The following is a 17145-nucleotide window of genomic DNA, read 5'->3' on the forward strand; positions in this document are numbered from 1 at the left end:
AAATATTTATAATAAATAATCATTTTAAAAAATGGAAAAACAATATACAGAACCTTTTGCGCCTGGAAAACCAGGTAATCCTTCATCTCCACTTGGTCCAGCTTCTCCGGGAAATCCCATGGGTCCAGTGCTACCTTTGTCTCCCCTCGGACCAGGTAAACCTGAAATTTTGAAATATGGATATTGACTACGAATTTTAAAATAAAAGTATCTTAAATTACTAAAGAATTCTTGCAATAGTTAGCTCCCGAATTCTAAACTACTCGCAGAATTTCTGTCAAGTCACCAAGAATTAAACAAAGCATATTTAGAACTTTATTGTAAATTACAACGAAGAAGTAAGCATGCACTAAAAACATGTCAAACTACCGATAATGCGTTCTTTTAAATTTAAACTAATCAATGAAGTTTTATATTACACTAATTTAAAAACTGGTACGCAGGCATAAAGAATAACGTAGCTGAATAACCCATAGCTATATTTTCCAGTTGACGCATTTCAGTCATGGCAAAGAGTAAAAGTCTGAAATTCTCTTGTTTATTCTTTAAAAAGGACAATGAGGTCTTAAAATGTTAAAAATTCTCCTTCAATTTATTCACACACTATTAAAGAAAAGGCTATTAAAGAAAAGTAACAACAAAAAATGTGCGTGAGTAGTGTGATAAAATGTCCTCCACGAAACATCCCTCCCTTTCCGTGTAGTGCCTAATGCAAAATAATAAATAAATAATAAATAAGCACTGTGATAAAGAGCATAATCAGCTGCTTCAATAAAATTTGTCCTGGGGGTGGGAGAGGGAAGCGTATTTTTTCCTCCCCTTTCATCTGAAAAATGCTGCATTTTGCATATAATTCGTTTTTAAGTTAATGAACTATCAGGATTTTTGTCTACTATTTTAATCTCGACAGCATCTATAAAGAAAAAAAAATTTAATCTAAAATTATTTCTGGTATCCGGTGGCAGCGGGCAATAACTGATTATGCACGTATTTTAGCGAGTAATAAGAGCTTAAATGTAATTTACTCTTCTCATCCAGCAGACTATAATAAAGAAATACTTGCCAATAAATTTGAATTATTCATGAAACAAAAATCCATATTTTAGATTGAAATAGAATTTTCTTAGCATTAATTACAAATTATTTAATTTTATGTAGTAAATTTTTTGTCCAGCCAGTGTCAGTGCTTTTAAGTTTCAGAAGGAAAGTTTATATATTTATATTTATATATTTTATATATTTATATTTACATATTTTATGTATTTATATTTATATATTTTATATATTTATATTTATTGTATTTAAAAATATCTATGTAACAACTTTTTTAAAAAGTTCTATAGCAAAGCAGAAAATGTTTTAACATTTTAATTAATCATGCAGTATGAATGAACAACGAGTAACACAGATATTGCGAATACCTATTTCTCCACAGATAGACCTAAATAACAGAAAAGTACTTGAGATTATAAAATGTACATATGATTAATCAGAGATTATAATTAAAGGTACTTACGTATTAGCGTAAACACCTTAGCACAGTTTTTTTTGATAATTTTTTAGAGAAGAAAAGAATGATTTTATGCACATTATCATTTATCCCCAAAAGAATAATGCCTTATAATTGCAAAAAAATATATTTTTTGTATATATGCTCATCATTATACATTATTATTATGCACATTATAATTTTCCCGAAAAATCAATCAATGAACATACTTACAATAGCTTTTATCCTCTCCTGAGAAATTTCATCGTAATCGCTTTATGAATGGACACAAAGCAACTGATGTGCTCTTTAGCGATTTTGCGAACAAGCTTTTTATTCTTGCAGAAATTATACCGCAGATTTTTTCGATGCCAATTAAATCTTCCAAACCATATTTTAAAATTAAGTTTAAGACAAAATATACAACTATTTTTCTGTAAAAACCGTTCGAATACAGCAAAAAGAACGCGTACCAAAACGGCGTCTCTGCTTGATGAAAATGCTAAACTATTACGCGCTTGATAACCTGAAGCACTGCTATACACGTGGTTGCCAAATTTCAACATATTCCGAAACTCTGGCGACTTCTATTAAGGTGGTTGCGCTAATACCCAAGTACCTTATAAAATACAACTAAATAATCAGAAAAGTATAAAATACTGTTCGGCACAAGTATTTGTTATTCCACAACAAGTTATGTTAATTTGTCTTATAACAAAAATATAAGAACTAGTGGAATAACAAATATTTGTTGTACCGAACACTATATTTGTTACAAGACAAAAATGTGAGAAATAGTGAAAATAAAAAACACAACGTAATTTGATAGAAGCAAACTGATGCTTACGATCAACGTATACTCATTTTATCAACATATAATTATTTAATGATATTAAATGTGCAAAAACATATTTCTTAAAATGTCTATTCTTTGTAAACATTTAACCTTGTATAGTAAAAAATTGCATCCAGTTTTAAATATAAAATTCAGATAAGAAGTTATAAACTTAGTGCAGTCCAAACACACGATTAAAAATAATCAAAAACTAAACTATTTGTTATTTTTTCTCAAGATGATAACCTTATAAAGTATTAAAATAATGCGTGAAAGTAAACTTCGTTTTTCAAATAAATAATTAAAAAAGATTGATTTTCAATATTCTGTTATTTCCATAATGAAAGAGATGAGTTCTAAACATTTAAAAATCGGGAAGTGTAAAAATAAATGTTTTCATTATACATTATCACCGGAATGTTTGCTAACTGGATTAAACTGATTATTACATTTCAATATCAAGTACATGAAAAACGGATATTTTAGATTTGAAAGCGCTTTTTATGATTTTAATGTTTAGTGTATATATACACAGCTATATAAAGTACAACTCCAATTATCCGAACTCCGACTATCCGAATCGCTGATTATCCGAATCGCTTTCAGAATTTTAAGAACCAACTGAAGAAAAGGAGAAAAAGGAAAAAGAAGCTCAAGAAAAGAAAAGGGAAGAGACAGGAGAAGATGAGGATGACGCGTCACTTGAGGAATTAAGAAATATTCTTTTGAAAATTCCTGGATCTTCAGAAGTTATTACTGAGGATACAGCAGAATGGATGATATATGATTCGTCAGACCCTAGGTTTCAAATTCTAAATGATGATGAACTTATTGAAAGAAGATGACCATAATGTCGAAGTTGCAGCAGACAAGGGACCATCAGCTAGTGCAGCGTTTGCCGGCCTTGAAAGTGCGTTGAAGTGGATGGAGCGTCAGTCCGAGTGTGACCACATGCAACTTCTCATTGTCAATCGGATGCACGACTTGGCTGCTCAAAAACGGATAAAGACAGTCAAACAGTTTTCTTTGACAGAGATGTTCGGCAAGCAATGACTTTCAACACTTGTAAGTTGAAAGTAACTTGTAAATACTGTAAAGTACGCTATATAACATGTACGTAACAGTGTTGCATTTTCATTTTAATTAATTAAAATTATCTTTTTTTTTAAAAATAGTTTTTTCTCCCATTTTCAAAATACCGTATATACAGTAATTAATTAAAGTGTACGTAGACCCTTTCTTCGGAAAAAATCCACTTATCCGAATTTTTGATTATCCGAATGGGGTCTGCTTCCAATTGATTCGGAAAACTGGAGTTCTACTGTATATAATCAGAAATTTAGTATCCAAGTTAGCATTAGAATGCATAATTCAGTTATTTCAAAGAATACTTATCATTTCATGAAATAACTGATGAAACCAGTTAAAATGAGTAATAAATTAATAATTCCACTCTTAATTAGTTATTCTATGAAATAACTAATAACAGACAGTTCAATTCTATAAATTAATATTATTCTATAAATTAACTAGTAATAGACAGTTTAAGTGTAAAATAAACAATGTACCTGAATTATGCAGCATGCAAAATGTTACTTATACAAAGACACAATAAAATGAATTACTAAAATGACACTTGGAAGTTCATAGAATCTTATTTCTAAAACAAATACATTTTTTGTGATTGGATTGTGAACATTGCGATTTACACGAACAGCAATTTATAAATCCCTTACTGGTACCTAAGTTTTGAGCTGTAGCGACCGACTGGAGCGATTTCTCTCTGCCCGGCATTTTTTCGATCTGAATTAGTTTTTATTCACAAACGCTGAACTGGGATCGGGAATATAACTGTTTTATGTGGTTATTTCTTGTTCCCGATTGAAAAAAAAAAAAAAAAAAAAAAAAAAAAAAAAAAAAAAAAAAACCTTTTTCGGTTAGTTTTAAGATAACAACTAAAAGCGATGTCGTGTTACATCTTCCTCTGCCACATTTTCAGGTACTGGCATATTAAATGTAAGCCTCGCAGCGATTTCACAATGAGATTTATTCGATATTAATTTTCTTTCTTAGCATGAAATTCCAAACATTCTTTTGAGTTTTCTGTTTCCCTACAAACCATTCAGTTCATAAGATATTCTGTGCTACTTTATATTCCAAAATATTGTCTTCTGAATTAGATAGATATATCCACAGGCCATTAAATTTCGCCCAAACTACGTTTTCACTGCATTCTTATGAACAAATTACATGTATGTTTGGAGAAAGTATAATTAGTTATCAAGGTCAAGAGTTTCAGATTTAAAGGAAGATCAATAAATTAACTTTGACGCAAGCTATTCAATACATTTAATGTCATTTTCATTCTTTTGTTTATTTCGTTTATTCGCATGATTTAATTAATCGCGTAAATAGATGAACTCTTCCAGTGATTAGAAGATTTCAATACAAAATCTATATGTCAATAATGTAAACTATTTCAAAATGTTTTCATGTTTAAAATTAGGATATGCATTATACCAGTTTTCGGAAATCCTTTTGTTCACGCTGTTTTAAGTATCAGAAACTGTTCATTTTTAAAACAATAAATTGCTATATCGTATTCAGTTACATCAAGTAAACTATGCAATTTTCTGAAACAATCAGTTATTTTAAATAAGAGCCTTTCACATTAATTATAAAATAATTTGGTGTAAAATGTACGGAAAAAGATATGTTTTATGTTAAGTTAAAATGTTCAGAAACTAAGGGATGTCTTACAATATAGTTAAAAATAAAATTTAAAAAAAGTGCATTATAATTTACCTCTCGGGCCAGGTGGACCTGGTAGTCCATTTTCTCCTGGATCACCTTTTGCTCCTGGAAGTCCATCAAGCCCTGGTGTTCCTGGTAATCCTCTGATACCTTGCAAGCCATCAATTCCTGGAAAACCGGGTGGTCCTGGAGGCCCTCTGGGACCGGGTGGTAATTTTAACTCTTCTGGAGGTGGCAGCTGCCCTGAAAGAGAAATATAATATTACTGAAAACGAAAATTTTAATATTTTATATTAAATTCTAAAATATGTACTGATTTCAAACCTCTAAAATGTTAATTTAAAACGTCTGTTGTACTGCCGTATAATACACTCCTCATATAATTCACCTCTAATATGCTAACTTGGCGCACGAGCGGCCGAGCGGTCAAAGCCGCTGAATGCTGGTAGTTTGGTTTGGGGTTCGAGTCCTGGCGGACGGGTTAGCCGCATGTGCGTTTTCGTAGTTTTCCCCATGTGTAGCGTGGTTACGAGCCAGTTTCTTTTAAAACCACCTCCACGGGGCATTCTTCCCTTTTCGTATAGTGCCTAAGAGCGGAGCACGTAATAATAAGTATTTTTTTTTTTAATATGCTAAATTGAAAATGACTGCTAAATTTGCGAAATGGAAACATATGGCCTTTGGTTAATTGCGACTTCTTACCATTTCTATGACAAAGAAAGTCTTCCAATCTTAAACTACAAATCGTTTTGTAAAAAAATATATCTGCATCTATAGATAAAAAAAAGGATGAAATATGTTAACTACTAAGCATCTATAGGTAATCCAGGAAACTTACCGAAATGATAAATTTGATAACATTAAGAAATTCTGATTGTTGCAAAAGAGTACTATATCACCAAATTTAGTAATATTTATATATATATATTTACTGTTTACTCACGTCGATTAAATAACTGATTTTTTTAATATTATATATTTCGAAAAAAGGGCAATCGTTTGCAATTTTTTTGTTCATTGTTTTACTTTTAATAATTTCACTTCTTTTTATTGATAATTCTTTCCCAGAGTTAAAAAAAATTCGCAATACTTTTATTTTTATGAAGTTAAAGTTTATGCTGTCCTTAGACTAGTGCCTTGTTATTAGAAACTTACATATGTTTACAAGAAAAACAAACACTTTTGATGAATGTATTGAATTCACGCAATTTGCAGTTATTTAAAACTCTCGGACTGAATCCATCAGTAAATAAATTATGACGTATATGTGATAATTTAATCTGTAGGAGAAATTCGGATACTTCAACAGCGTGAAGTCGCCATGGCCGGGGATGGATATTTTGATGCGCTGCAGCTTGAATTTAGTTAAATAGACGAAGGCATAAACCACAAACTTCCAGATGTAGCCACTTCAGAACATAATTTTATTCGATTACAATTCACATCAGATTATTTTGTAGGCAAGTGATTTATCCAATCATATTTCAATACGATCATTTTTATGTGCACTGATTTAAAAGTAAAACATAGGCATCTTAGACTGAGAAGCGAAGCAACACGCAAATGTTAGCAAGATAGAAGCTAGGGAAAGGAATGACGTAATTAATTTGCGAGCGGTATTTATATCGAAGTAGATGTAATTATAGAGACAAGCTATGATTGGTTAATTTTAGTTTTAGTTACCTTTTTCAAGCAGTGTTATATGACATGGAAAGATCTCGAATTTAGGAGAAGAGATGAATTTAAGGGAGAGCACCAAATTTAGAATAGTGAATTTTGAAGTCGCCAGTTATTCTTAAAGCAACCATATACATATCCCCCTTTCAAAAGAAAGGTTGAGAGAGCAGGGTGGCAGAAAAATCATTAATGTATTAGCGAAGCAAGAGAAAGTTTATCATATGAGGAAGCATCAAGGACATAGCCTGCAGGTTTTCCTATGCCCTGTCATTATTCTTGTCCTTTCTCATATACAGATTACGTAATACTTAAACAACTAATTTACAATTATTACAACAACGATATAATTTCTTAATAAAACTAAATAATAAATTAACACAAATATAATTTTTAAAGTCCTTAAGTTGTTAAAATGCCCAATGAAAAATTTTGTATGGTCTCTTGACGAGAATAGTTCCACAAGATAGATGTTCAAATGTCTTAACAAAGTAAATGTTCAATAAAAGTCGTTCAAATTTTTGTTAATGAAAATATTTTTATTATAACACATGTTGGAAGATAACAAAATACGTTATCTTACAACCTGTGTTATAATGAAATGTCCATGTTATATAACACTGCTTGAAAATGGCAACTAAAACTAAAATTAACCAATCATAGCTTGTCTCAATCAAGATATTAGCAAGGTAGAAGGTATTGAAAGTAATGACGCAATTACTTACCAGCAGTATTTTATACCGAAGTAGATGCAATTGTAGAGACAAGCTATGATTGGTTAATTTTAGTTTTAGTTGCCATTTTCAAGCAGTGTTATATAACATGGACATTTCATTATAACACAGGTTGTAAGATAACGTATTTTGTTATCTTCCAACATGTGTTATAATAAAAATATTTTCATTAACAAAAATTTGAACGACTTTTATTGAACATTTACTTTGTTAAGACATTTGAACATCTATCTTGTGGAACTATTCTCGTCAAGAGACCATACAAAATTTTTCATTGGGCATTTTAACAACTTAAGGACTTTAAAAATTATATTTGTGTTAATTTATTATTTAGTTTTATTAAGAAATTATATCGTTGTTGTAATAATTGTAAATTAGTTGTTTAAGTATTACGTAATCTGTATATGAGAAAGGACAAGAATAATGACAGGGCATAGGAAAACCTGCAGGCTATGTCCTTGATGCTTCCTCATATGATAAACTTTCTCTTGCTTCGCTAATACATTAATGATTTTTCTGCCACCCTGCTCTCTCAACCTTTCTTTTGAAAGGGGGATATGTATATGGTTGCTTTAAGAATAACTGGCGACTTCAAAATTCACTATTCTAAATTTGGTGCTCTCCCTTAAATTCATCTCTTCTCCCAAATTCGAGATCTTTCCATGTCATATAACACTGCTTGAAAAAGGTAACTAAAACTAAAATTAACCAATCACAGCTTGTCTCTATAATTACATCTACTTCGATATAAATACCGCTCGCAAATTAATTACGTCATTCCTTTCCCTAGCTTCTATCTTGCTAACATTTGCGTGTTGCTTCGCTTCTCAGTCTAAGATGCCTACGTCTTACTTTTAAAGTCAGTGTACATATAAATGATCGTACTGAAATATGATTGGATAAAGCCCTTGTCTACAAAATGATCTGATGTGAAATATAATGGAATAAATTTATGTTCTGAAATGGCATCATCTGGAAGTTTGTGGTTTATGCTTCCATCTATTTAACTGCGTAGACATAAAGCTGCAGCGGATCAAAATATTAATCTCCGACCATGACGACTGCAAGCTGCTAAAGTATCCGGATTCCTCTTACGCATTAAATGATCACACATATTTATCATTTTATAGACTTAGCTGCAGCAAAATAATCATTGATTTGATCATATCGTTACTGTATCTCACTGGTACTGCAAAGATTCCCATGTGAAATATGTATATTATTTCACAGAATAACATTCTCAAAATGTGAGGCAAATTCCAGTAACAGTACGATTTCCAGAATTTTCTGAATTTCTTTGGACAAAAAGAATGCATACTTTTTCTTGCATAATTGTAAAACTAATGGCAAACATTAACTCAATCCACCAGCGGTCTAACGGTAAAAGGCTTTGGAGTGCGATTTCAGGTGAACGGGCTGGCTGCATGGGTAACGAGGATACGAGGTAGTTTCTCTCAAAGACTTCCACGGGGCATCCCTCCCTTTCCGTGTAGTGCCTAATGGCGGAGCCCGTAATAAATAATAATAACAAACATTAACTCAATCTAAATATGTTGATAACAAAGTAACTCATATGATAGAAATGAAAGAAACTCTTAATTGAATAGATACATTCGAATTAAAATTTCATATGTAACCGTTCATTAAATTCTAAGTTTCCGGTCTGAGAATCGATGTCTGGGAGTTCGACAAACAATATTTTAAAATTTTGTGAAATCTCAAAATAACGCTGTTTCGTCAAATAGGATTATTTTCAAAATATTTATCTGCCTATTTGAAGCATTGTGATAGCTGACTTTTTTCTGATTATGTAGTTTTTAAAGTAGCAGATTCTTCTACACTTTTTACAGAAATATCGAAGGTTAAAAGTCGAAATACCTTCCTAGTCAGATGAAAAATCTCTCTGTTATCTTATATTGTAAAGCCGAACTTAAATTTGTCTAAGGTTGATCTATTCCTATTTTTGTCTAGATCGTAATTTCCTTCATGTCATTTACTTTTTCTGCTTGAAATAATATTTTTATGCAACTTTAATTCGCATCGTACGGCCTGATAATATTTTGATTAAGTAAAACATGGTTTTGTGACATAAAAGTTTTCCCTGTGTCCACTGTGGATAGTTAGTTCTGTAACAACTGTAGATCTAGCTCTTTGTTTGCCAGCAACAAGAATCAAAACAGTTTCTTAAATTTTACTGTGTACTTTTTTTTTTTTTTTTTTTTTTTTTAAGAATTTTACAATTTTGGTCGAACATCAAAATCATTTCCAGTGTGAGGATCTTCAACGCATCTCAAACGAAAATCTTTCAAATGAAAAGACGTTACACTTTTAGTGAAATATTTCTTTGGCAGTATAGAAACGCAAAGACATTACAATATAAGAATGATACATAATTAAATATTTTTTACGAACAGAAACATAAAGGGGAAAAAAAAGTTACCTGGATCTCCCTTTTCTCCAGGAAGACCAATCAAACCAGGAAATCCAGGCTCTCCTCGATCTCCCCTTTCACCTGGCGGTCCAGGAAATCCAATACCTCTGTCCCCTTTCTGTCCTGTAGGTCCAGGCAAACCTATCAATCCAGGTCGTCCTGCAGCACCAGGGAAACCTGGAGCACCCTATGGAAATTTTAAAAGATTCTTATGAAAAAACAAACAGCTACATATAATGCAGATTTCCGTTATAGCAAAATATTAAAATTGTAAAATGAAAGGAAACAGTAAAATTACAGAATAAGTTTAGCCCGTGAAATACCAAAAGGAGTGCCCAATCTAATGTAAGCAACAAAATAATCCCTATTAGCTTGTTGATATATTGAATACATAAAATTATATTACGATAATTATTATATTCCAGCAAGTGTTACATTAAGAAAGCTTATAAATGATGAAATTTTAAGTCATGTTATCTTATGTTGCTAGAAAAAAATCATCCGTCGAAATTTCGACGAAGTTCCGTATTTTCGAACAAGTAATTTTTTTCTTAATCAATAATATAACAATACATAAATTAATTTCTTTCAATTTGCATGTCAGTTACAGCCACATGCATGCAAAGAAACGAGAGAATTCAATAAGCTACAATTTACGTATGTTAAAAATAAATCAATACTGAAGTCGGTTGCCATTTTCAGTGATACATGAATGAGCCCGCAAAACAAATAATGTGATAAACAGCTGCACAACAGAGTGCAGTGAATTTTTTTAAAATTAGATTCGTTTATATGTGAAAAAAAACTGTCTTTTAACATTAGCCATGTTTTATATGTCTAGCTGGAAAATTTCTTCTAAATTAGTTTTTATTACTGCCTACTGAAATCTTCCTAAACATTTCATCGCTACACCAATTACAGTGGAGCATTGGTTCGTAGAGTTCGTAAACTTATTAGTTTCGGAATATAGTTGTTCATCTGAAATATTCGTGAACCGAAACAATTATCCCTATAGGAATTAATGCACAATGAATTAATTCATTCCCACATCCCAAATGTTTGCTTAAAAAATTAAGTCTAAATACTTGATGTAAGTTCATAATGCAAAGCTGATGAAAATAGTTAAATCTAACACATACACAATATTAACGTATGCATAGTACTTAAAACACTAAACATATAAAAAATAGAGAAGATTTGAATTTTACGGCATTTCTTATGACGGAAAGTTGACTGCGTAAAGTAGAAAACGGTGATTTGAGAATTAATAGCTGTTCCCTAAATTTATTCGATGAGATTTGTTTTTACTGTTTTATTGGGTCTGCACAAGTTTTGTTCTCAGTTCTGTCTTCTGAATAATTTCCTCCACTGGATTTTTGAGTATGCGGAGTATGGCGTTACGGCTTATTGGTTCGTATCTAGAGACATCGTTCCATCGTCATCTAAGACCTTTTTTTTTTTTTTTTTTTTTTTTTTTTTTTTGTTTGGAAAACTCATTCGTTATCCAAGGCTCCACTGTCCTTGGATATTATGCTTTAATATTCTACATTTCGGCTATGCAAAATATGGAACATTTCAGTTTTAAACGAAGCTTTATAAGCTAACGAAATTATACAGGGTGGGCCAAATAAGACCTACTAATGTTAAATACGGATAACTCTTGTAATAATCATTTAATTTGATTAATTGTTTTTATATATTAAATATATTTTATGGAAATTATGTATGAAATATGACATCAGACAAATGTCCACCATTTTTCTCGATACAGAAATTGGCTCTTTTTAACGCGTTTTGCATTACACTAGGTTATATTTCTGGTTGAAGGCTCAGTATTTCGTCTCGAATATTCTGATTCAGCTGTCTAATAGTCTCTGGTTTATTAACAATTAACATACACTTTGTCCTTTAAATATCCCCATAAAAAAAAGGATTCTACTCCGCCATTGGCCACAAAAAGTTTTCAATCATTGTTCTGTAATAAGCTCCGGAAATCGTTTCCGGCGTCATAACAACTGATCGTTACTCAGCGTCATAACAACTGATCGTTGATACGAATAGAAAAACGCGATAATTTTAACGCGTTTCCATAATAAATTTCCAAGAATTTAATTATAACGTACAAAAAGAAAAAATAATTATATCAAAAAATAAAAAAGTTATTTGTGTTTAACATTGGTAGGTCTTATTTGGCCCACCCTGTATAAGTCGTGTGAATATTAGAGCTCAGATGGAGGGCGCCAGGCGTACTGTGATTGGCTGTGCCGGTTTGCCTTGAGAAATGCCAATGAGCTTTAAAGAAAATGTGTTACTGACTACGGACCCAAAATATTGCTCTATGTTTAATCGGCAAGAATATTTAATGAATTATAAACAGTAATATAGTTCGGCTGTTGTGTGCTCACCGTCTGAAAGAAAATTTTGCAGGAGAAGAATTCTGTTTCTGTTATTTCAAATCAATAAATACCACATAGTATGACAGAATTTCATTTGAAACGTTACGTTATTAAAAAGTTTTGAAAAAGATGGTAGACTTAATTAAAAAAAGAATTTAGAGAATAGGCCCTGTGTTTATAAAATAAAAATGCCTGCTGCTAAAAGAATATTTTAATCTATCAAAGACAGTTACGAAAAATGGTTATCGAGGCAATTGGTCAGAATATTGCAAAATTTCTCAAAAAGTGGTTGCAGCATAATGCCAAGCTGAAGAAAGTATTCGAACAGCTCAGTCACAAAAACGTAGGACTAGCACGAGTGGACTATCGACTTTTGCTTCTAGTTTTTCTGAATAAACCATGCATTGATATTCGTCTTCAAGTTCTTCAGACGAAGATAAAGATACTAAAGTTTCTGCTAAGAATAAAGAAATGGATTCTATAAAAATAAAATATACATCTTTCCAAAATGAGGATGAAACTAATAGCTTTATCTCAGAAATCCTCCAAAACGGGAGTTTCAGACAAATCAACGGCCGTTACTGTCAGTGCTGCTTTAAAGGATATGGGAATTTTGATCGAAAAGGATACATCAAATGTAATTGATTGCAATAAGATTAGGAAAGAAACACGTAAAATTTCGAAATGAACTTGTGAATATAAATAATGTATTGTTCTTTATTAATTGTGCAAATGGAAATTTTATGGACACAAAGACAAGACTCGAAGTCCGATGTGCAGCCACGTTGTTGTAATGACTTCTGGATAGTTTTTATTAAAAAAAGGGAAGCTATCTAAAACCTGCACTGCATAATACTCGTAGATAATTTACAATTGGAGTTACTGTGGCCAGTGGTTTAGATAAGTACGAATTTTCAAGGCCAAAATGGCAGCAAATGATGACGTAATATGGACCTTATAATTTGTAAAATTATTCACATTAACGTAAAGCGATTCTCCCATACATAGGCTAAAAAATTAGAAAGAAAATCATTTTGGGGCTTTTTCCCGCCACCTTACCGCTCAAGTATTAGACTGTTTATAATTAAATAACAGAATAAATAATTTGAAAAAATGCTACAGATATGTAACATGTTACTGGTTTCCCATATGCGCATAAAATTCTTTCCTTTCCATGTGCGCTTCACAAGACCAGAAGAAATATGCAAACTAAAGCAGAGAAAGTATCATATCCTGTGATTCTGGTTACATATTGCAAATGCAAAAAGAAGCGAAGAGGATGCTGGTATGGAAAGTTCCATTTTTGTATTCTGCTAAATTTTTAACTTTCTCAGTACCAATAAGACATTTAGCGATTGAAAGAAGCCATTAGGAAAAACAACTCAGTTTGTTCATTCAGACGCAATCAGGTATCTTATTAGAATACATAAAAAGTGTATCTAAAAGTCAGTGCTAAATATGATCTTAGTCTGATTCAAAATGTCGATATCACTTAAAAATTCATAACCAGGCAGTGATTACGCCTTGGCCCTGGTCATAAAGTTTTAGAAGGCCAAAAATCATCTTACAGTTCCTCATAAACCTGATGTTCCGCCATGAAAACAGAATTTGCTCTTTCAGAACCTCAGAAAGGCAGCTGCACCTAGAACAGCAGACATGCTTAATAACGCGCATTTAATGTCACTGTAGAAAAAAGGCAGAGATTGGCTGAGAGGTTCAATGTTTCAATAAGATATAATAATAGTACAATTAAATATTTGAAAAGTTAGGAAACATGTAAATCTGGGGTTAAAAAAAGGCTCATGCTGATTTCGATGATCAAATAAAGGCAGGATTAAAATTTTACATTAAACAACTTGAATCAGAAAAGCAAAAACGAATGCTATTGTATTTAAATTACGCGGGATCGAAATGCATGGTTTCATGTATTCGTAAACTTTTACTATAAATGCATTGGAGAACTATTTGGCGATTTAAAGAAGTTTGGGAAACACTCTGGCAAATAAATATGTAATCTATAGATATTATAAAGAAACTTTAAAATATTAGATCTAGAAATAATCTATAAAATATATGTTACGAATCGATCCAGTGTTAAGAATGCATAAAATATATGTAATATTATGTTATATAAATTAATTTCTTTATTTTTCATTTCATAAAACTGTTAAACATATTTTTTCCGTTTGTTGATCCTATTCACTTTGACTAGTTTTTTATTGTCTTACATTTACCTTGATAAATATGATAATTATCATTTGAAATGTATACTAAAATCATAGAACTTTATAAGATAAATAAACCAAAAACATGGTTACCTAGATTTTTATGAGGTAATTTATATTATTCTTTTTTATATACATGTGTTGAAATGCTTTGCCAATATTTAAGTAAACATCCGTTTTATTACAGGCTCGTACCTGTTAATTGCATACATAACATTTACACGAAAACACATATAAAACATATTTTAGAGTTATACCTTGTCACCGATCAAACCTGGTGGTCCTGGAGGACCCGGCAGACCGGGAGAACCTGGTAAACCATCACGGCCGGGAAAACCAGGCAGTCCTCGCGGACCCGGCTCGCCTTTGTCACCTAAAAATAAAAGCACATATATTTTGTTGTTATAATGTCACTAAGCAGAAAACTTTAAAAATTAAATTTGAAAAAAAAACCGAAAGTCTTTGGGCGTAATATAAAATCTGACAAGTCTTCATATTTTATATTACAGCCAAACTGGCGTTTCTTTCATATACAGACACATACACGTTTCGAGAGCATTTGGGCTAATGCCGCATTTTGCTAAAAATATTTAAAAATGGCATATTTTTAGAATTTTTAATAGACAGTCTGGAGATAATATCTTATTCTGTACAGTTTTGCAACTGCTTGCTTTGAAATTATTTTTTTAATCAAAAATTCGTTAAAAGTTTAAAAAATATGAAATAGACAATAAAACAAATTCCAAATTCGGGGTTCCAGGTGCACATATGCGTGTGCAGGACAACAAATTTGATGATATCGTTGTACTAAGTACCGCTGTGTTTTCACAATGCAAGGAAATATACACACATTCATGTATAATCTTCATTATTTAGTTTCTTTATTTCTTTTTAGTTTCTTTATTTATTATTTAGTTTTTCCTTTCCGATAATATTTGGTGGCAAAATTTGAAAAAAAATTCGGACATCTTAAATGACTCGATGCAAAATGCAGTTTTGAGAGTTGCAGTTTCGTTTTGTTAGTCCTTCTGGGACTAACAAAAAAATTTCATGTTCAAAATAAATTCATGAAAACAGGTTTAATTTTCATTATTTCTAGGAACCTGTAATCAATTAACAGAAACGACTTTGATCAAAGGTAAGTAAAAACATCTTATGTTTCAAACAGTATGTACTTTAAAGCAAAAACACTAACACGACCAGCCTAATAAGATATTAGTTTTCCACCTGTCGCGAAATAAGGTGAAATTAACAAAAGAGCCTTAAGTATTTTAGGTGAGTCGTTATGTATCAAAATGTTCAACACCATACACATTTTCAATTGGAATGAAATTCAGGGATTCACATAATTCAAAGGAAAGTAAAGAATATGAAACTCAATGTTTTGTTTTCGGGAAACACTGCGCAAAAATTAATTCTTCAAATCCTTATCAAATAAGTTGGGCAATATGATATAACACTGATGGAAGGTTCATCTAAAGAGGTAAAATCGTTTCTCTGGGAAAACTATATACGCGATGTTTGGAATGAGATGAAAGTGGCAGACGCTAAAGTAGATATCATATGAATGACTGGTTACAGGAATTTCCAGTAACTCTGACGTATTATATTTAATAGATATATTTTTGTTCCGTAGTGCATCCCAGTGTTAACACTTTCACAGGTAGATGGTGCATATGTATTCAGTATCAAAATGATCAAAGGGAATGAATGACATCTATCAGACCAAATGATATACTACCAGTTATACAGAATCCAATTTTAATGACTTCTTACACGCTGTTGGCACATTCTTTGTAACCAAATAATCTTCATACATTTTCAATTTCATTCGTCCAGTTCTAAATAAAAATTTCTCATAATAAAATTCGTATAAAATTGAGAGAGGCGGCAGCCCAGCCAACGCAAAGACGGCCTCGGTAGGGACCGTTCTAAGACATCGGGTTAAAGCTAATCTCCAAGCTCTGAATACCGTCTAACTTCATCCGTAATCTAACCAGCTCCCCTGCCCTGGATCCCCAGGCTCCAATTCAAACAAGCCTTATTATGGATTAAAAATACCTTGTTTATACCCACATCTGTAAATATTTACACTGACTGTCTGTCACTTCTCCATGCGCTCTCCCGCCCAGACAATTTCAATCCATTAATTGTCGAAATTAAGAGTCATTTAGAAACTTTGAGTTCATATTTAAATATTAAGCTACATTGGGTTAAAGTCCATATAGGCTTTATTGGTAATGAGAGGGCCGACAGCCTGGCCAAGCAGGCAGTATCAAATGTCAATGCAATGGATATTGAATTAACAGGCTCGAAGAAAAAATGCTGTTCGAAAAATGAAAGAGTTTTACATTAACAAATGAAAAATACAGTGGATATCTTCACCTAAAAGCAAAAGATTTATGGAACTAAATTAAAATCACGAATAAAATAAAATGTGCGAACAATATTGACATTAATCAGGTTTTTAACTGGATATAGTAGGTTTCCGCTTTATTTCAACCGATTTAATCAGCAGGAAAATAAACTGTATAATAGTTGTCAGGTTGATGGTGATGCTAGGCATTTTGTGGTTGATTGTAGTTTAACAGCCCCTATTAGACAGAG

The 17145-nt window shown here is 31.7% G+C and overlaps 1 protein-coding gene across 1 annotated transcript in view; it reads right to left on the reverse strand.

Moving 5' to 3' along the window:
• The window catches only part of LOC118195887 (uncharacterized), a 235872-nt gene that overhangs the window by 42746 nt on the left and 175981 nt on the right, over positions 1–17145 (reverse strand). The window contains exons 21-24 of the mRNA XM_085812832.1: positions 14796–14911; positions 9927–10104; positions 5130–5321; positions 54–161 (exon numbers count right to left, since the gene is read on the reverse strand). Coding sequence (XP_085668958.1) covers positions 54–161; positions 5130–5321; positions 9927–10104; positions 14796–14911 — 594 coding nt within the window. The remainder of the gene's footprint in view (positions 1–53; positions 162–5129; positions 5322–9926; positions 10105–14795; positions 14912–17145) is intronic.

Source organism: Stegodyphus dumicola, chromosome 3 (genome assembly GCF_044657685.1).
Source record: "Stegodyphus dumicola isolate Sdum_Otavi_A_Nest chromosome 3, ASM4465768v1".
Taxonomy (NCBI): Eukaryota; Metazoa; Arthropoda; class Arachnida; order Araneae; family Eresidae; genus Stegodyphus; species Stegodyphus dumicola.